The sequence below is a fragment of the Neoarius graeffei genome, chromosome 7 (assembly GCF_027579695.1).
Source record: "Neoarius graeffei isolate fNeoGra1 chromosome 7, fNeoGra1.pri, whole genome shotgun sequence".
NCBI lineage: Eukaryota > Metazoa > Chordata > Actinopteri > Siluriformes > Ariidae > Neoarius > Neoarius graeffei.
In genome coordinates, this window is record NC_083575.1 from 27,170,080 (window position 1) to 27,191,324 (window position 21,245).

At 40.1% G+C, this 21,245-nt stretch overlaps 1 protein-coding gene across 1 annotated transcript in view; it reads right to left on the reverse strand.

Annotated features, from left to right (window-relative positions):
- myom2b (myomesin 2b) overlaps positions 1 to 18,138 on the reverse strand; it is a 68,262-nt gene extending 50,124 nt beyond the window's left edge. The window contains exons 1-9 of the mRNA XM_060924625.1: positions 18,127 to 18,138; positions 16,603 to 16,709; positions 16,096 to 16,153; positions 15,664 to 15,818; positions 14,033 to 14,119; positions 11,113 to 11,201; positions 8,728 to 8,778; positions 7,848 to 8,012; positions 2,711 to 2,872 (exon numbers count right to left, since the gene is read on the reverse strand). Coding sequence (XP_060780608.1) covers positions 2,711 to 2,872; positions 7,848 to 8,012; positions 8,728 to 8,778; positions 11,113 to 11,201; positions 14,033 to 14,119; positions 15,664 to 15,818; positions 16,096 to 16,153; positions 16,603 to 16,688 — 853 coding nt within the window. The 5' untranslated portion in view covers positions 16,689 to 16,709; positions 18,127 to 18,138. The remainder of the gene's footprint in view (positions 1 to 2,710; positions 2,873 to 7,847; positions 8,013 to 8,727; positions 8,779 to 11,112; positions 11,202 to 14,032; positions 14,120 to 15,663; positions 15,819 to 16,095; positions 16,154 to 16,602; positions 16,710 to 18,126) is intronic.
- Positions 18,139 to 21,245: the final 3,107 nt, after the last annotated feature.

Sequence of the window (21,245 nt, forward strand, 5' to 3'; positions counted from 1 at the left end):
GGAAAATCATTATAGTTTTAACATGAAGTCTGTTTTGTTGAAGTTATAAACTGTTCATTGATGGAAACTTGAGTTCAAAACTGTTCATGACAACTGCAGTCCTAAAGTTAGCAAGTCGACTGTAGTCCTCAGCCATAAAAGCATAACTGTAAGTGTCCAGAGCCACCTTCCAAGTGGTGTTTTTTTGTTGTTGTTTTGTTTTTTAACAAAAGCAGAATCATAAAGCAGAGTATTTAAACAGCGTTATAAACATGGCTAGAAACAAACATAGCAGTGATCATGATAAGGCTTCGCAAAGCCTCCGTGAAAACAGCTTCTGTATCTGTGCTAATTGTGCTCAAATCAGCATCAGGTGTTTCCCATAATGTCCGGGTCCCAAGCACGCAGCCACTCGAGCTGCACTAGACTCAAGCGCACAAATGAGCAAAAGTCAAGTGTTCACCTACTGTGTGACCACAACTTTTAGCTCACGTATATATATCGCCATCAAAATGCCTCTTCTTCATTGATAATCCATTGCAAAGCATCATGAACTGTAGTATGACCGTAGCTTAATGAGGCGGATGTGATGTTGGATGCAACCCAGCAATTGTACCCTACTCCGAGTAAAAATTGTGAATAAAAAAAAAACCTTCGCCCCAGAGCAGCTTTTCCTAATGAATAATACACCATTATTAGATACCTTCCTTCTGGTCTTTGACTGTATAATTTAGTCTAATTTAACAATAAATACATTTTTTAATAATAATAATAATAATAATAATAAATAAATAAATATTTAGAATAAAAATTAGCTTCAACTTGAAAAAAATTCGCAGCCCACTAGATAGCGCTTCACAAGCCCATTAGTGTGCCACAGCCCAGTGGTTGAGAAACACCGCACTAATGCACCCTCATACCATCACAGATGCTGGCTTTTGAACTGGGTACTGATAACAAGCCAGATGGTCCCTCTCCTCTTTAGCCTGGAGGATGTGGTGTCCATGATTTCGAAAAAGAAATTCTATTTTTAATTCATCAGATGTCAGACAATTTCCCACTTTGCCTCAGTCCATTGTAAAAGAGCTCGGGCCCAGAGAAGGTGGCTGTGTTTCTGGATATTGTTTATATCTGGTTTTAACTTGCATTAGTGAATGTAGTGATGAACTGTTTTCACAGACGATGGTTTTCTGAAGTGTTCCTGAGCCCATACAGTGATTTCCACTACAGACACGTGTCTGCTTTTAATGCAGTGTTGCCTGAGGGCCTGAAGATCACAGGCATCCAATGTCAGTTTTCAGTCTTGTCTCTTGCATACAGAGATTTCTCCAAATTCTCTGAATCTTTTAATGATATTATGTACCATAGATGATGTGATCCACAAATTCTTTGCAATTTTACATTGAGGAGCGTTAATCTTAAATTGTTGCACTGTTTGCCCACATAGTCTTTCACAGAGCAGTGAACCCCTCCCCATCTTTACTCATGTCAGTACCAGCGCTGAAAACCTGAGTTCGGCGCAGTCTCCAAACATGGCCGCTCTTGACTACACTTCCCAAACGCTATGGCACCCCTCATCACCAGAATTCTAACATCAACACCTGTCTCTAATTTACCAGCAATCACCTTCCCTATATAAGCTCAGCTCTCACACTCTGACTTTGCGAAGTATCGTTCTGTGTTCCATGTCTAACTTTACTGAGCTATTTGACGAGCTGCCATGACTTCCCGTTATTGAATTCCATTTACATTTATTTCTGATTGTTGTTTCGCCAGATCTCTGATATTCTGTTCGCCGATCAACTGACCCTTGCCCATCCCTGACTACGTCTCCAGTTTCCCAATCTGGCTTTGTTTACAGTTTGCAATGCACCCACTCTCCCCTGCGTTTGTATCCGTAAGTGCCTGCACCCTGACAACTCCTGAGAGACTCCGCCTCTCTGGGACGCTCTTTTTATACCCAATCATGTTACTGACCTGTTGCCAATTAACCAAATTAGGTTTTTTTAGCATTACCCAACTTTTTCAGTCTTTTGTTGCTCCTGTCCCAATTTTTTTAAATGTGTTGTTGACATCAAATTTAAAATGAGCATATATTTTTCAAAAAAACAATAAATTTTCTCAGTTTCAACATTTGATATGTTTTCTTTGTACTATTTACAATGAAATATAGGGTTTCCATGATTTGCAAATCTTCACATTCTGTTTTTTTATTTACATTTTACACAGTGTCCCAAATTTATGTAATTGGGGTTGTACAAAGAAAGCAACAACAACTAGGTTTGAGCTCTGACTATGCAAAAGTTTAGGCACCCTAGATGTACTTCTTTATTTCACACCTACTGCAGTAGTGTCTCAGTAGAAAAGGAAAAAATTTTATACATTCTACACACTTACTATTTTTAAAGCAATGTTAAATAATAAACCAAGGTTCTGATAAAATGTCATCAAGGCTGTCTATGATTTTACATTCGAGAATGCATGCACTTTTAAACCTAAAGGCAAGTTATGGATTGACTATATTGTTTTACTGTTCAGTTTCATTTCATTCTTTTCAAAGGCACCTTCACTTCACAGAATTTCTTGCACCCAAGACCTTTGCACAGTACTTTATATATAAATTATAGCAAGAATGTTGTGTCAGCATTAAGGTTAAATATGTTTACCTTCCTCATAATTAGGAAGGAATAAAGAATTCATTGACCTCTTCTTTGAGCTCAGAACTTTTTACCTTCCACATAGACGTAAGCCCTGTGCACTGCATCTCCTCCTTTCGTCACCATGCGCAGGGTATAAAGACCTTCATCATCCTTAGCGAGATGAGTCAATGTGAGCTTAGCAACACCTCCCCCAGACTCCATTTTCACCCACTTTGACTCCTTCAAAAGGTGCTCTATAAGTTTTAAAAGACACAGCTCAGCATAATATATCTTTTTCACCCCCAGTGTAAATGAAAAATAAGCCTTCCTTTCAAATATCCCTGTGATGTGCAACAAAGGTGTAATTGAATCATGTTTTTGAGACCAGCAGCTGAGGAGGTGAGAGTCTGAGTCACAAAATGGAGAAATATCTCAAGGTCTGTGTCACAGATGGATATTTCATGACTGATAGTCGGAAAAAAAGCATAGAAAAAGTATATGTAAAAGCTTACAGGTTGCCATTATAAATGAATGCATGTTGTAGAAAGCACATTTATACCTTTAACCCCTTAAATTCACATCATATTACATTACATTACAGGCAGTTAGCAGATGCTCTTATCCAGAACGATGTACAACATACCCAGAGCAGCCTGGGGTTAGATGCCTTGTTCAAAGGCACTTCAGCTATTCCTGCTCCAAGGAATTGAACCAGTGACCTTTTCGCCCCAAAGCTGCATCTCTAACCATTAGGCCATGACTTCCCCAATCATATTCACTTGTTAATCTTAAAGCATATTACTATGTACAGTTGTGATCAGAAGTTTACATACACTCATCATGGGCATCAACATCATGGTAATTTTGGGCTGTTAATGATTTCCTTGAACTGTTCTTTTTCCAGGGTGGAATGATTGTATAGCATACATCTTTACTGACTTCAAAAAACAAGAATTGAGTGTACAAGCTTGAATTTATTTTGAATTTTCTCTAATCCACACAGGGTCAAAATTATACAAACAGACTCAAATATATACATACATTCACTTAAATCTGTTAAGTGGTGCTGAAGGTTCTACAATGTCTTTTAACTTGACAAGGCCAAGACCTATTAACTTCTCATAAGTGATCATGATTGACTACAACTGGTAGTTTCTCTTTGCCAGCATAAAAAGGATTTGTTTGACAGCACTCATTGGATTGACCAATACTCAAAACCATGGGAAAGTCCAAGGAACTCACTGAAGATCTAAGAAGGAGAATTGTAGATTTACATAAGTTGGGAAGGTCTCTTGGAGCCATTTCTAAGTAACTGAAGATTCCAAGATCATCAGTTCAAAGAACTGTACGTAAGTACAAGTTATTAGGATACGTCACCACTTTGGCAAGGTCTGGAAGAAGACCCAAACTGTCACCCTCAGATGAGAGGAAATTGGTTAGAATGTTCAGGAACAACCCAGGAACCACCAAGGCTCAAGCCTGCCATTATCTGGAAACTGCTGGAACACCAGCATCAAGGTCCACAGTGAAGCAAGTTTTATATCGCCATGGACTGAGAGGATGCCAACCAAGAAAGAAACCCCTGCTCCAAAATCGACACCTTCAGGCTGAAATGAAATTTGCAGCTGCTCACATGGACAAGCCAAATTCATTCTGGAAAAAAGTTTTATGGTCAGATGAGACAAAGATTGAGCTATTTGGCCACAATGACATGAGGTATGTTTGGAGGAGTAAAAGTGAGGCTTTCAAACCTAAGAGCACTGAACCAACTGTCAAGCATGGTGGTGGTAGCATCATGCTCTGGGGCTGTTTTGCTGCCAGTGGGACTGGTGCATTGCACAAAGTGAATGGAAGAATGAAGGAGGACTACCTCCAAATTCTTCAACTTCACCTCAAATCAACAGCTAGATGGTTGAAACTTGGAAACAATTGGGTGTTCCAACAGGACAATGATCCCAAACACACATCAAAACTGGTTTTGGAATGGATAAAGCAGGCTAACATTAAGCTTCTGGAATGGCCTTCCCAAAGCCCCAACCTCAACTCTATTGAAAATTTGTGGACTACTCTTAAAAGCCAGATCTGTGCCAGGAAACCAACCAATTTAAATGAATATCAATTCTGCCGGGCGGCACGGTGGTGTAGTGGTTAGCGCTGTCGCCTCACAGCAAGAAGGTCCTGGGTTCGAGCCCCGGGGCCAGCGAGGGCCTTTCTGTGTGGAGTTTGCATGTTCTCCCCGTGTCCGCGTGGGTTTCCTCCGGGTGCTCCGGTTTCCCCCACAGTCCAAAGACATGCAGGTTAGGTTAACTGGTGACTCTAAATTGACCATAGGTGTGAATGTGAGTGTGAATGGTTGTCTGTGTCTATGTGTCAGCCCTGTGATGACCTGGCGACTTGTCCAGGGTGTACCCCGCCTTTCGCCCGTAGTCAGCTGGGATAGGCTCCAGCTTGCCTGCGACCCTGTAGAAGGATAAAGCGGCTAGAGATAATGAGATGAGATGAGATCAATTCTGCCAAGAAGAGTGGTCAAATATCCAGCCAGAATTATGCCAGAAGCTTGTTGATGGCTACCAAAAGCATCTGATTGAGGTGCAACTTGCTAAGGAACATTTAAGCAAATATTAGTGGGGGTGTATGTATATATTTGAGCCTGTATGTATAATTTTGACCCTGTGTGGATTAGAGAAAATCCAAAATAACTTGTGCACTCAATTCTTGTTTTTTGAAGTCATTAAAGATGTATGCTGTACAATCATTCCACCATGGAAAAAGAACAGTTCAAGGAAATCATTAACAGCCAAAAATTAACATGACATTCATGCCCATGATGACTGTATATAAACTTCTGACCACAATTGTACATATAGTGAAACTCACTGCAACGTTTATGTATTTAAGGGTCTAAAATAATACTCATTATTCTGTCAACACTCACTGGATATGAGCAATCGTATGCTTTGATTGGCTACTCTACTACTAGACTATCAGCTCATATACTGTGAGTAGAGAAAAACAAAATGGCAGAGCGCATCAAGTCTGTTATATCACTTTGTTATCGAGTGTTTAAAAGAAACAGAAATAGCTAAAAGAATATAATTTTTTCCCCCCAATATCTCCTGTTCCACACTCCAGTCCAGTCGGTGGCGGTAATAATGCACCTTCAAGTTGGTTTGCCAACTGGCAAAAAACCCTAAAGAAGAAGAAGAAAATGGTGGCGCGTGTTGCTGAACCAACCAAGGACAAAATAAAAATTTGAATCGAAAACAACCCCCCCCAAAATACTAATATATATACACACACAGTGTATATAAAAAGTATACACACCCCGTTAAAATTATAGGTTTTTCTGATGTAAAAAAAAAAAATGAGACCACTATAAATAATTTCAAAACTTTTCCCACCTTTTATGTGACCTATTACCTGTACAATTCAATTGAAAAACAAATCTGTTAGGGGGGGAAAGCATAAAAAATAAAAAATGTACAATAAGCTGGTTGCATAAGTGTGCACACCCTTAAACTAATACTTTGTTGAAGCACCTTTTGATTTAATTACAGCATTCAGTCTGTTTGGGTCGGAGTCTATCAGCCTGTCACATCTAGATTTGGCAATATTTGCCCACTCTTCCTTGCAAAAGCACTCCAAATCTGTCAGATTGCGAGGGCATCTCTTGTGCACAGCCCTCTTCAGGTCACCCCACAGAGTTTCAATTGGATTTAGGTCTGGGCTCTGGCTGAGCTGTTCCAAAACTTTAATTTTCTTCTGGTGAAGCCATTCTTTTGTTGATTTCAATGTATGCTTGAGGTCATTGTCGTGCTGAAAGATGAAATTCCTCTTCATCTTCAGCTTTCTAGCAGACACCTGAAGGTTTTGGGACAAAATTGACTGGTATTTAGAACTGTTCATAATTCCCTCCACCTGAACTAAAGCCCCTGTTCCAGCTGAAGAAAAACAACCCCAAAACATTATGCTGCCACCACCATGCTTCACCGTGGGTATGGTGTTCTTTTGGTGATGCACAGTGTTGTTTTTGCGCCAAACATACCTTTTGGAATTGCGGCCAAAAAGTTCAACCTTGGTTTCATCAGACCATAACACATTTTCCCACATGCTTTTGGAAGAGTTGATGTACTTTTTTTTGCAAAATTTAGCCGGGCCTGGATGTTCTTCTTTGACCCTATCTCATAGTCCAGACATACGGAGAATACGGGAGATTGTTGTCACATGTAGTACACAACCAGTACTTGCCAGAAATTCCTGCAGCTCCTTCAGTGTTGCTGTAGGCCTCTTGGCAGCCTCTCTGACCAGTTTTCATCTGGTCTTTTCATCAATTTTGGAGGGACGTCCAGTTCTCGGTAATGTCACTGTTGTCCCACATTTTTGATGACTGTCTTCACTGTGCTCCGTGGTATATCTAATGCTGTGGAAATGTTTTTGTCCCCTTCTCCTGACTGATACCATTCAACAATGAGATCCCTTTGATGCTTTGTAAGCTCTCTGTGAACCCTGGCTTTTGCTGGAGGATGCAACTGAGTAAATGTCTGAACTTTATTTGGGGTTAATCAGAGTCATTTTAATTCATGGAAGGTGTGAACCCAAAAAGACTGAATGCTGTAATTAAATCAAAAGGTGCTTCAACAAAGTATTAGTTTAAGGGTGTGCACACTTATGCAACCAGCTTACTGTACTTTTTTTTGTTTTCCCCCAAACAGATTTGTTTGTTTTTCAAATGAATTGTACAGGTTATAGGTCACATTAAAGGTGGGAAAAATTTTGAAATTATTTATCGTGGTCTCATTTTGGGGTGTGTACACACACAGTGGATATAAAAACTGTGTATATATATATATATATATATATATATATATATATATATATATATATATATATATATATATATATTTGTTGGTAAAAATGTATCTTTTGTATTTTTCAAGAATTATTATTACAGCATTTTTCACAAATTGCTACTGTCATTTTACCGGTTTATTTGCATTCTAAGCAGAAATGATTTTGTTGGGCGTTTTGTACAAACTTTTTATTTATCGAATTTGCAAAAAATAAAAATGCTGTTTCTCAAAATTCAGTGAATGTGGATAGAATAAAACCATTATTCCACTCAATCTTGCCGTTCATGTACGACTCGATTTCATGGAATAACTGTTAAAAATTTCTAAATGTGTGTAAACTGTGTTGTAGGCAGCATGTTGTATGTTTTATGCTTCGTACCATCTCTGTACCACTTGGCTTCAGGCTGAAGATTTGCAAGATTGGGGTTTATAGTCATCTTACAGGACAGAGTCACACAGTCACCCTCTTTACCAAACATCACATCGAACGTCTCCAAAAAGTTGATGTTGATCTTTGTATATTTAATCTCTGGTAAAATTGCATCTAAAAGAAAACAATAAAAAGCATTTTTTTTTTATTTCAGATATTAATAAAGATAATGTAGAATAAAGATATGGGTAATATTTCAGTATAACGTAAATGTAACAACATTGGGGCTCTAAACAAGTATAAATGTATAATTTGTAAGGAGTAAAACACAACAGTGCATGCTGTTCTAGGAAATTAATCCACACTGGGATGGTTTGATTCTGTTACCAACCTAAAGTGGATTATTTTCCTATAACAGCATGTCCTGAAGTGTTTTATTCCTCTTATACCACGGCAATTTGCCAACAATTACATTTTTTTTTCATTTATTAATAAATGACATTTGCTTTTTAACATTAGAGACTCCTTCCATAAATATTACACATCTAATAAAGCTTCAGCATATCAGCAAGTACACATTTTTAACTCCAATATTATTATCGTCCCTCATTTATGTGGCGTGTCCATCATACAAGTCCCTGTGAATGTGTTGTTACTATAGAAGTGATAACTTATTAGAATGAGAGCATTCATATAAACCTCACATTTAAATTCCAACCAGAACTAATGTCAGAGCTGTGCTGTTATAGAAAATTAATCCTCACCTTCGATAGTGTTGTGGGATAAGGCGCAGAAGTAAAACTTGCTTATGCAAGGTGAACATGAATGTAAGTGCATTGATAAATAATATATAGACAACAAAATGTTATCAAATAGCTTTTAGACTTACAATGATATGGCATCCAAGAAAAAGGGCAGGTTTTCTCTGCATCTTTGAGCCCTATGCAATGTGCACAACAAAGGGTTACTTCCCAATTACTGAAACAGTGTACAACACCATTCATATAGAAATTATTAAAATAAAACAACTTATGAAGAGTTTATATGCAGGAGAGTTCGCTAGTCTGATTTGGCTACCAGGAACATTTTCTATTTTACCATTTATTCAACATTTAATGTATTGTATATGCATCATCTATCCCAGACTGCCCCCCCTCCAAACCACCAGAGGGCACCCTCTTCTAAATAATAAACCCACTTCCTCTGTGTTATTTGCTAGTTCCTGTAGAACTGCTATATAAAGCATATTTAGTTTTCCTGCATTCTTGTAGGATGTTTCTCTGTGTTTGATTTTCCTTTTGGTCTGAGGCTATTTTTACTATTTTTGGTATTTTCACCCTGCCTTGTACCTTGACGTTGTGCTTGGACTGTGCTTTAGATCTTTTCCTGTTTGGGCAGTTTTTCTGGCTTTGAACCCTGCCTGTTTTTGACTTTGTGCCCTTGTCTCAATAAATCTCGTGCATATTGATCCTTACTCTCTGAGTCCCATGTTATAATTAACAGTTATTCCACGAAATCAAGTCATACATGAGCTGATAGTCGACGAGGTGCATAGCACCGAGTTGGCTATAAGCCATGTACGATGAGATTGAGTGGAATAACTGTTTTATTCTATCCACATTCACTGGAGTTTGAGAAACGGCGCATTTTTATTTTTTGCAAATTCGATAAATAAAAACTTTATGCAAAACATCCGATAAAATCATTTCTGCTTAGAATGTAAACAAACCAGCGAAATGACAGTAGCAATTTGTGAAAAATACTATAATAATAATTCTTGAATTCTTGGATTTTGTTTTCAAGTAGAGTTTTTATTTTGTCCACTCTGCCATTTTGTTTTTCTCTACTCATGGTATATGAGCTGATAGCCTAGTAGTAGAGTAGCCAATCAGAGCACACAATTACTCATATCCAATGAATGTGGATAGAATAATACAGTTTATCTTTTTAACCTAATTTTCTCCAAATTTTTTGTCATTTCCATTTGTCACAAGGCAGCTAGTAAGGTGCTTAATGTCCACTTCTGTATACATGCGCTCACAAATGCCCATGACTGGCTAGAGAATCTAGTTACTGAAGATTCACTGATTCATTAGTGAGTATTTAAAATTTTGTTAAACTTAACAATTTCTGAAATCCTTGCCCAAAATTTAAAAGTCTATTTAAAAAAAAGCTTTAGCTGTACCATACAGCCGGGACATTACACCATCTCATCTCATTATCTCTAGCCACTTTATCCTGTTCTACAGGGTCGCAGGCAAGCTGGAACCTATCCCAGCTGACTACGGGTGAAAGGTGGGGTACACCCTGGACAAGTCGCCAGGTCATCACAGGGCTGACACATAGACACAGACAACCATTCACACTCACATTCACACCTACGGTCAATTTAGAGTCACCAGTTAACCTAACCTGCATGTCTTTGGACTGTGGGGGAAACCGGAGCACCCGGAGGAAACCCACGCGGACACAGGGAGAACATGCAAACTCCACACAGAAAGGCCCTCGCCGGCCACGGGGCTCGAACCCGGACCTTCTTGCTGTGAGGCAACAGCGCTAACCACTACACCACCATGCCGCCACATTACACCATACAAAGCACTATTCTTCTTCGCTATCCACAACTTCCTGGTAAATACTCTTTGCAAAGTCTTGCCAACTAGCTATTTACAAGTTCTGAGCCTTGATATTTTTCTGACTGCTTTGACCTTTTTTTTAAGATTACTCTTTGGATTACTGTTTTGTTGTGTTGGATGCAGATTGGGGTGGCACGGTGGTGTAGTGGTTAGCGCTGTCGCCTCACAGCAAGAAGGTCCGGGTTCGAGCCCTGTGGCCGGCGAGGGCCTTTCTGTGTGGAGTTTGCATATTCTCCCCGTGTCCATGTGGGTTTCCTCCGGGTGCGCCGGTTTCCCCCACAGTCCAAAGACATGCAGGTTAGGTTAACTGGTGACTCTAAATTGACCGTAGGTGTGAATGTGAGTGTGAATGGTTGTCTGTGTCTATCTGTCAGCCCTGTGATGACCTGGCGACTTGTCCAGGGTGTACCCCGCCTTTCGCCCGTAGTCAGCTGGGATAGGCTCCAGCTTGCCTGCGACCCTGTAGAACAGGATAAAGCGGCTAGAGATAATGAGATGAGATGAGATGGATGCAGATTATGAACTTTTGCATTGAGTTTTGAAATAGCACATGGATCCTCAACACTTTGCCAAGTCCTTTTTTTATCCTACTGTATGGCTGTATGTTATCCCGATAGCTTGTTTAAGGAGGTACTCACTCTTGACAATCACTGCAGCCTGAGAGGAGGCCTGGCCGTGAACGTTAGCGGCAACAGCTGTGTACTGAGCAGTGTCATCAAGATCGCACCTGCACAAGGAACACACACACACACACACAGGAATCAGTGTGAACTCGGATCAATGTACAGAATCAATAACAACTTCAATCTCATTCGACTTGTTAATCAAATGATAAACCTGCCAGGGCTGCATAATGTCTGCTTTGATCAGATATACAGCATGGCAATTTCCTAATTGACAACTGGACAGTGTGCAAAATTCTCCCTAGTGTATAATACAAAAAGCTGCCTTTGATCCAGTGCTGTGGGGAAAGTAAGCATGCTAAGCTGCATGCAGTAGAGAGCTGCTTACACACAAGATTAAGAACAGATAACCTTTTTTACACACTGCTTGATTTCTTGAGGTTCTCTCAATACAATCAGCTGGGACTGAAAACCAAACTGACAGAATTATCTGAATGGAAAGGACCTGGTCAGCGGTGAAGTGTAAATGGCAAATGTACTGAGCTGCCAGGAGAAGAAAGAGTCATGGTAATGTGACCTTCACCTCAATGTTGCTTTTTTAAAGCGCTTTCATCTCCCTTGCTGTAGCAATATACATATAGTACACTACCGTTCAAAAGTTTAGGGTCACTTTGAAATTTCCTTATTTTTGAAAGAAAAGCACTGTTCTTTTCAATGAAGATCACTTTAAACTAATCAGAAATCCACTCTATACATTGCTAATGTGGTAAATGACTATTCTAGCTGCAAATGTCTGGTTTTTGGTGCAATATCTCCATAGGTGTATAGAGGCCCATTTCCAGCAACTCTCACTCCAGTGTTCTAATGGTACAATGTGTTTGCTCATTGCCTCAGAAGGCTAATGGATGATTAGAAAACCCTTGTACAATCATGTTAGCACAGCTGAAAACAGTTTAGCTCTTTAGAGAAGCTATAAAACTGACCTTCCTTTGAGCAGATTGAGTTTCTGGAGCATCACATTTGTGGGGTCGATTAAATGCTCAAAATGGCCAGAAAAATGTCTTGACTATATTTTCTATTCATTTTACAACTTATGGTGGGAAATAAAAGTGTGACTTTTCATGGAAAACACAAAATTGTCTGGGTGACCCCAAACTTTTGAACGGTAGTGTACATGCTTCCCTTGCTTTAAAGCGACAAGGTTTTTGAAAAAATGTCGGGTGTGGAAAATTATTAAGAAATGTTAGTCATATGTGTAGTACAGGGGTGTCAAACCTGATCCATAAAGGGCCTTGTGGCTGCAGGTTTTCATTCCAGCCATGCAGCAGCACACCTGACTTGGCTCATTCAATCAACTGAACTGTCTTCACACAGTCAAATACTTGCAGCCACACCCACCCTTGATTAAAGGGTGGGTGTGTCAGTTGATTGAATAAGCCAAATCAGGGTGCTGCTGCATGGCTGGAATGAAAACCTGCAGCCACACGGCCCTTTATGGATCAGATTTGACACCCCTGGTGTAGTAGCTGTGTAAGAGCGGAAATTTGAGAAAGCATTAACCTTGTCCTGAATTTTATTGTGATTCAAAATGTGCCCTTTTACAGAAATAAAAGATCACGTTAAAAGCTCAGAAGCAAAAGACGATTTTGAAGTGAAGGCCCAAGTGGAGATTATAGTGATATCAATGTACGAAGGGATAGAGAATGTGATCCTGAACACTTTAAAGCACTGGCAGGTCGCATGACGCTGAGCTCAGCACTTGGGTATGAACAGCTGACGGGAGCTCAAGACATGTTAGGGCTTAGACTAAATTGGGATAAAAGCTCTCTCTCTCACACACACACACACACACACACACAAGCTTCCTTTTGTGGATGAGTAGAGAGCACTGTCCAAACAAAATGGCTCACATTCATTAAAAATTTGTCCAAAATACAGTACTGTGCAAAAGTCACCTTAGGCACCTTATTATAATTTTTTTTTTTTTTTTTTAGTGCAAACTTTGTTAATAACCTGGCGACTTGTCCAGGGTGTACCCCGCCTCTTGCCCTTAGTCAGCTGGGATAGGCTCCAGCTTGCCTGCAACCCTGTAGAACAGGATAAGCAGCTACAGATAATGGATGGATGGAAACTTTGTTATAGATTTCTATTTTATACCTCTACTTTATGGAACCAGTACAAAAACACTTTAGATTTCCAAGCATTAGTTTTCCAGCACAAAATGTTGTTTGTATGTCAGTAAAGAAAGCAGCATATTACATAAGAGAGCACTTTTCAGATTAAAAAAGAAAACATAATGAAGGCTACTGGGTTTTGGTGCAAAATTAAGAAACGACTGTGACAAAGTGTCCAGAAGAACTGTGTCTGGTTCTGTAAGATGCTCCGTAAAACCTACAGCTCATTTCCTTATAAAACTGCACTCATTGTACCCGAGACTACTATTTTTTTTTTTAAGCAAAGGGTCGTCTCACACCAAATATTTACTTTTTCCATTCATTGCTGCTTTCTGGTCTTTCTGGTATTTTTTTAAATGTAGAAACATTTAATTCCATTATTTTTGAAGGCATCTTTGCTCTACAGCATTTCATTGCATGTGCCTAAGACTTTTCCACAGTGCTGTATATCAACATGCCTTCTGGCTTTAAATGCTAAAGAATTCAGTGAGGATCTGATCCTTAACCTGTAATCTTATCCCGAGGCTCTGGAAGGGGAAGGATATGAGCCAATCATAATTTTCATGACAGGATTATGAAAAACTATAGAAGGGAATAGGTGTAGTGTGATGTATTATGTGAAAAATTCAACAATCGCCCCTATTCTTTCCAAGCTTGCAAAGAGATTGGTTATTCTAGACAAACAAACAGTAGACACAACACCCTCTTATGATGATTTAACATCCAGTGGATGATAAAATCCACACTAATGCCTTGATTACTTGATGATGTTCAGGCAGTGAATTCCACCATTTCTTTCCACAAAGTATTTCCCGGAAGAAATGTCGATCAGGATGTCATCCTTGAACCTGATAAAAGCAAAACAAAGAGTAAAGAAAGATGATTAACACTTTTAATGAGGATGTTCGGGATGACTTTGTGCAAATTTCAGCCCATATTGCTTCATGCACCTGATTTAATGTGTGTATTAAATTTCTACTCTGTCTTTAGATTTATATTTAATATGTTTTCAGTCACATTCTCGCCTAAATAATAATGTGGAAGAAATGCCACAGTGACTTTGCCAAGGCAGATGATTGATTTGCGACATCTTGATGTAATTCTTATATCCAGTCCAAGTCGACAGATTTATTTTAAATTTAGTGAAAAATATTCAAATAATGGCGGCACGGTGGTGTAGTGGTTAGCGCTGTCGCCTCACAGCAAGAAGGTCCGGGTTCGAGCCCCGCGGCCGGCGAGGGCCTTTCTGTGTGGAGTTTGCATGTTCTCCCCGTGTCCACGTGGGTTTCCTCCGGGTGCTCCGGTTTCCCCCACAGTCCAAAGACATGCAGGTTAGGTTAACTGGTGACTCTAAATTGACCGTAGGTGTGAATGTGAGTGTGAATGGTTGTCTGTGTCTATGTGTCAGCCCTGTGATGACCTGGCGACTTGTCCAGGGTGTACCCCGCCTTTCGCCCGTAGTCAGCTGGGATAGGCTCCAGCTTGCCTGCGACCCTGTAGAAGGATAAAGCGGCTAGAGATAATGAGATGAGATGAGATGAGATGTTTTCAGTCACATTCTCGCCTAAATAATAATGTGGAAGAAATGCCACAGTGACTTTGCCAAGGCAGATGATTGATTTGCGACATCTTGATGTAATTCTTATATCCAGTCCAAGTCGACAGATTTATTTTAAATTTAGTGAAAAATATTCAAATAATGGCGGCACGGTGGTGTAGTGGTTAGCGCTGTCGCCTCACAGCAAGAAGGTCCGGGTTCGAGCCCCGTGGCCGGCGAGGGCCTTTCTGTGTGGAGTTTGCATGTTCTCCCCGTGTCCACGTGGGTTTCCTCCGGGTGCTCCGGTTTCCCCCACAGTCCAAAGACATGCAGGTTAGGTTAACTGGTGACTCTAAATTGACCGTAGGTGTGAATGTGAGTGTGAATGGTTGTCTGTGTCTATGTGTCAGCCCTGTGATGACCTGGCGACTTGTCCAGGGTGTACCCCGCCTTTCGCCCGTAGTCAGCTGGGATAGGCTCCAGCTTGCCTGCGACCCTGTAGAACAGGATAAAGCGGCTAGAGATAATGAGATGAGATGAGATATTCAAATAATTTTAATTTGAAGTATTACAAAGATCATATTTTTGGTCATTTTAACCAATAAGACAAGTAAAAGTGTGGAAAAGTGAACAGTCTTTATAAATATGAAGTGTAAAGGTGACGACAGACCCTGTTTAACCTCTTACCTGACTCCACACATACCTGAAATGAGGTCCTCACTCACTAACAAGCATGTGAAGAGTTCTAGTGCACTTATCTCATCTATTTCTAGATATGCGACTTGGCGAACAGCATATCAGTTGGACAGAAAAGAATGAATCGTGTTTCCCTTTGTATCTTTGACAGGGACTAACCATTTGACGTGTGGGGTGGGGTATCCTTCCACAGTGCAGAACAGCTTCACCAGACTGTTTTCAAACACAGTGTGTGACCTGAGCCTCGTCAGGAACCTGGGGCCCCTGATCATAGATGATTCACGGATGTACTTTTCAGGAATCTTCCTGTGCACCTGTCAGAATGGAAAAAAAAAGGACCATTTCATCATTTGATCTTGATGTGGGGATATATACAGTATACACACATTCATTTCAAGCCTGAGATTATAGAACACATTGTATAAAGCCTGTATTTATTTCTGAGCCAATGTATTTATTTCCAACCCTTTAAACTCTCGGCGTTTTTTGTTAACGTCTATTCTTCAGTGACTACAATGAAATCCAAGAAGAAGCACATAGTTATGAAAATGAGGAAAATGAGGCGACAGCCAGATTGTAAATGAACCTTACCACATTCTGGACATTCTTCTGCGTTTGGTATTCATATCTCACTTCTTGGACTTCAGAGCTAAAAACACAGTCATTCATATCCTTTACAAATGACGTCATTGACTGTACATTAACTCACTCACGTACACGTCGGTATGCAAACATTTCCTGTACATCCATCGTCGAATGAATACACAAAGAGAAATATATTGTAAATTCAACAATTGGAAGATTAACATGCATTATTTATTTGATGTTGATTAAAAACAGGCCATGACTTTCAGCCCGAAAGTGAACTTAATTCTATATCCAATGTAAAGGTTTTTCTCATGAACTGGTCATTCGCTAGATACAGTGAAGTAAAATGCAAACCATGATGACAGAAATTACTTTTAGGAAGAAAAACTGTGTCAAAAAAACCAATGTGCAATGTGTGTGCAGTAAAGTGATCCCTGATGACAGAAATGATAAGGGCGGAGATCTTTAGTCAAACCCTTCATACAAAATCCACCATGCACAGCATCTTACCTGGAGTACTCCTTGACCACGTATCTTGACTGCTTACTATGATAGTCGTGAGTGAAGTGCTTGTGTCTGGCGATGGCTGCAGCCATGTTCAACTACCGGAAAAGGGCCTGTGAAGTGAAACCAATCATGAAGGCATGCACTTTTGCAAATACAACGTAACGAACAATTGAGTAATTTAGTCATGTACAAAAATGCAATCTTAAGCTACTCGAATTCAAAGTTATTTTCTGTGATTTAGGTGCTCCATCTTTATGAGATATTACAGCATGCATAAAGTCATGCTCGAAAGCAAAGAGCTTGTCGGTTGGAAGATCAGAGAGGACTAAATTATGGGATGTAGAACATGAGCAATGATCTGTGCAAGAAAAAAAAAATCACTTGAATGAAATGACTTGTTCATGTTCATTAAAGGCTTTATTACAGCCACAGTTCGAAGATGTTTAAGATGGAGGAATACACATTATTCATTATGATTTGTTGAAGGAATCCAGTGATCTGTGTAAAATATTACGTAATTCAGTGAAATTATTTGATTACTTATGGTACTGTTAATGCTAATATATCATATAGTTGGTAAACAAATATTCAGTTCCCTGTTCAGTTTTAAATCATGTGCACATAATAGACACCATATTATATGTGTGATATTATAATGATCAGAAACAGAGCTTTATATTAAGCAACATTTACGGCAAGGACCGAGATAGCTCAATCACCAAGATTACATTTCAGTCTTTTTCAAATAGATGTATAAAAGGCATAATATGTTTGTTTGGTTTTGTTTTGTTTTTTTAAATTTCACCATATTCATAAGTCAAGTTGCATGGAAATTTGCTAAATGTGCAATATACACCCATCATGCCAATCATTAATTTTGTACTAGTTGTATTAATTACAATTGGGTCGTTCCAAGCTTAAACAAGTACAAAACTATAAGCATGCATCTAAGCCTGAAATATTAAACATGCCTTTTCGTTTGCAGAAATATTTATATATTCAACAGCAAAGCACTCCTCGCTTTGACACGCCCAAAATGTCAAATGAGCTTCAGACATGCTTGAGGAACTGAACTATGAACAGAGACATTAAAATGGCATGTAATATAGAAAGAGATATATACAGAAAGATAAGAAATGATACAATTCTTCAGTTTCCTATTACAGTGCTGTAGTTCCTAGGTTGCCAGCTCATGCACGAATTCCCTTTTTGCATGATGTGTAATTAATAACAGTCATGATCCGTCAACAGCAAAGCTAAAAATATAAAATAGCTTAATCAGGCCAATCAGGCTATCATATTCCATCACTCTCATCATCATCATTATTATAATGATCATCATCATTATAATAATGATCATCACTGTCATTACTGTTCATTTAGGCACTCAAGCACAGAACTCATTCCCAAGATGCAGTTTCAGAACACAGCCTCGTGCAGTAATCGATTTTTCCACTGTAAATAAAGGCCATGTTAAAGGCTTTAAGTGGAGAAACATTACATGAAGTGCACACTTTACACACTTACCCAGGCAGAGTAGAGAGCAGCGCTTAACACACACACACATCAGACTCAGCTCGCCTGGGAGTCAGTGGCTGATGAAAACAAAACTCTTCATGCCCCCACACGGAGCTCTCCACATCCCTGGACACCATTTATGGACACGCAACAAGATTATATATAGCATTTAAACTCACGTCCCACCATCATTTCTTACAGAGAGATGCTTATGTCTTAAAGGACAGTGGATTGTACAGTAATGGCTCTGCCAAGTGTTTCATAGTGTGTAATGATGGATTTGGTAGCTTCAGCAAACAGCTGCTTCTCAATTAGTAATGATAAATTTTAGGCCTGGACTGAGCATTAAGGTATATGACTAGCTATATAACAATTCAGTTATGTTTAAAACGACCCATTCTTATGTTTTATTAGCTTGTTTTAACATCCAGTTTTCAAGCACCAGTTCCTTCAACACAACTGTGCTCCTAGAGTCTTACGCTGGTTTCTGAGGCATTTGAGACGGCCTTGTAAAGACTGCAGTACCTCCAAGTTCTATTTTTAACAGCAGATTAAGTTTACAGTTTACAGTGAGGACGATAGCCCTCAAGTGAAACACCCAGAGACACTCACTGGCCACTTTAATCGAAACACCTTATCCAATCAGCCAATCATGTAACATTACATTACATTACAGACATTTAGCAGACACTTTTATCCAGAGCAACATACCCAGTTGGGGGTTAGGTGCCTTGCTGAAAAGCACTTCAGCCATTCCTGCTGGTCCAGGGAATCTTTTGACCTTTTGGCCCCAAAGCTGTTTCTCCGACCTTTAGGCTATGGCTTCCCCCTGTAGGAGCACAATGCATAAAATTATGCAGATATAGGTCAAGAGCTTCAGTGAATGTTCACATCAAATATCAGAATGGGGGAAATTGTGATCTCGGTGACTTTAACCATGACATGGTTGTTGGTGCCAGATGGACTAGTATTTCAGAAACGGCTGATGATCTGGGGTTTTCACACACAACAGTCTCTTGAGTTTACACAGAATGGCGCAAAAAACAAAAAACATTGAGTGAGCAACAGTTCTGTGGGTGGAAACAAACACCTTGCTAATAAGAGAGGGTCAGAAGAAAATGGCCAGACTGGTTCGAGCTGCCAGGAAGGATATAGCAACCCTTTACAACCGTGGTGAGCAGAAAAACATCTCAGCATTCACAAAACGTTGAATCTTGAGTTGGATGGGCTATAGCAGCAGAAGACCACTTTGGGTTCCACTCCTGTCAGGCAAAACAAGAATCTGAGGCTGGCATGGGCACAGGTTCACACTAACCATACAGCTGAAGGTTAGAAAAAAAAAATCACCTGGTCTTTTTCCAGTCTTCAACAGCCACGGTTGAGTGAATCTGTGCTCATGATAGCCTCGGATTCATTTACAGGCCTCGAGTCTGGAGGAAGCGTGGAGGCACAGAATCCAAGGTGTTTGAAGTCCAGTGTGAAGTTTCTGCAGTCTGTGATGATTTGGGGTGCCATGTCATCTGCTGGTGTTGGTCCACTGATTTTGGACTTGATAAAACACAACGCAGCCATCTACCAGGAGATTTTAGAGCACTTCATACTTCCATTTGCTGACTAGCTTTATGGAGATGATGATTTCCTTTTCCAGCAGAACTTAGCACCTGCCCACAGTGCCAAAACTACTGCCAAATGGTTTGCTGGCCATGATATTACTGTGCTTGACTGACCAGCCAACTCACCTGACCTGAACCCCGTAGAGAATCTACAGGGTATTGTCAAGAGGAAGCTGAGAAACACCCGACCTAAAAATACAGACGAGCTGAAGGCCGCTATCAAAGCAACCTGGGCTTCAATAACACCTCAGCAGTGCCACAGGCTGATCACCTCCGTGCCACACTGCATTGATGCAGTAATTCATGATAAAGGAGCTCCAAGTATTGAGTGTACAGTGCCTTGAAAAAGTATTCATACCCCTTGAACTTTTTCACATTTTTCCACCTTACAACCACGAACTTAAAAGTTTTTTATTGAGATTTTATGTGATCGACCAATGCAGAGTGGCACATAATTGTGAAGTGAAACAAAAATGATAAATGGTCTTCAAAATTTTAAACAAATAAAAATCTGAAAAATGTGTTGTGCATTAGTATTCAGCCCCCTGCATCAATGCTTTGTAGAGCCACCTTTTGCTGCAATTACAGCTGCAAGTCTTTTGTGGCATGTCTCTACCAGCTTTGCACATCTAGACACTGAAATTTTTGCCCATTCTTCTTTGCAAAATAGCTCAAGCTCAGCCAGATTGGATGGAGAGCATCTGTGAACAGCAATTTTCTAGTCTTGCCACAGATGCTCAATGGGATTTAGGTCTGGACTTTGACTGGGCCATTCTAACACATGAATATTCTTTGATCTAAACCATTCCATTGTAGCTCTGGCTGTATGTTTAGGGTCATTGTCTTGCTGGAAGGTGAATCTCTTTCTCAGTCTCAAGTCTTTTGCAGCCTCCAACAGGTTTTCTTCCAGGATTGCCCTGTATTTAGCTCCATCCATTTTCCCATCAACTCTGACCAGCTTCCCTGTCCCTGCTGAAGAAAAGCATCCCCACAGCATGATGCTGCCACCACCATGTTTCACAGTGGGGATGGTGGGTGCAGGGTGATGAGCAGTGTTAGTTTTCCACCACAAACAGCGCTTTGCATTTAGGCCAAAAAGTTCAACTTTGGTCTCATCTGACCAAAGCACCTTCTTCCACATGTTTGCTGTGTCCCCTACATGGCTTCTTATGCCTGTCTTTCAGCAATGGCTTTCTTCTTGCCACTCTTCCAAAAAGGCCAGATTTGTGGAGTGTATGACTTATAGTGGGCGGCACGGTGGTGTAGTGGTTAGTGCTGTTGCCTCACAGCAAGAAGGTTCTGGGTTCAAGCCCCGTGGCCGGCGAGGGCCTTTCTGTGCGGAGTTTGCATGTTCTCCCCATGTCCGCGTGGGTTTCCTCCGGGTGCTCCAGTTTCCCCCACAGTCCAAAGACATGCAGGTTAGGTTAACTGGTGACTCTAAATTGACCATAGGTGTGAATGTGAGTGTGAATGGTTGTCTGTGTCTATTTGTCAGCCCTGTGATGACCTGGCGAC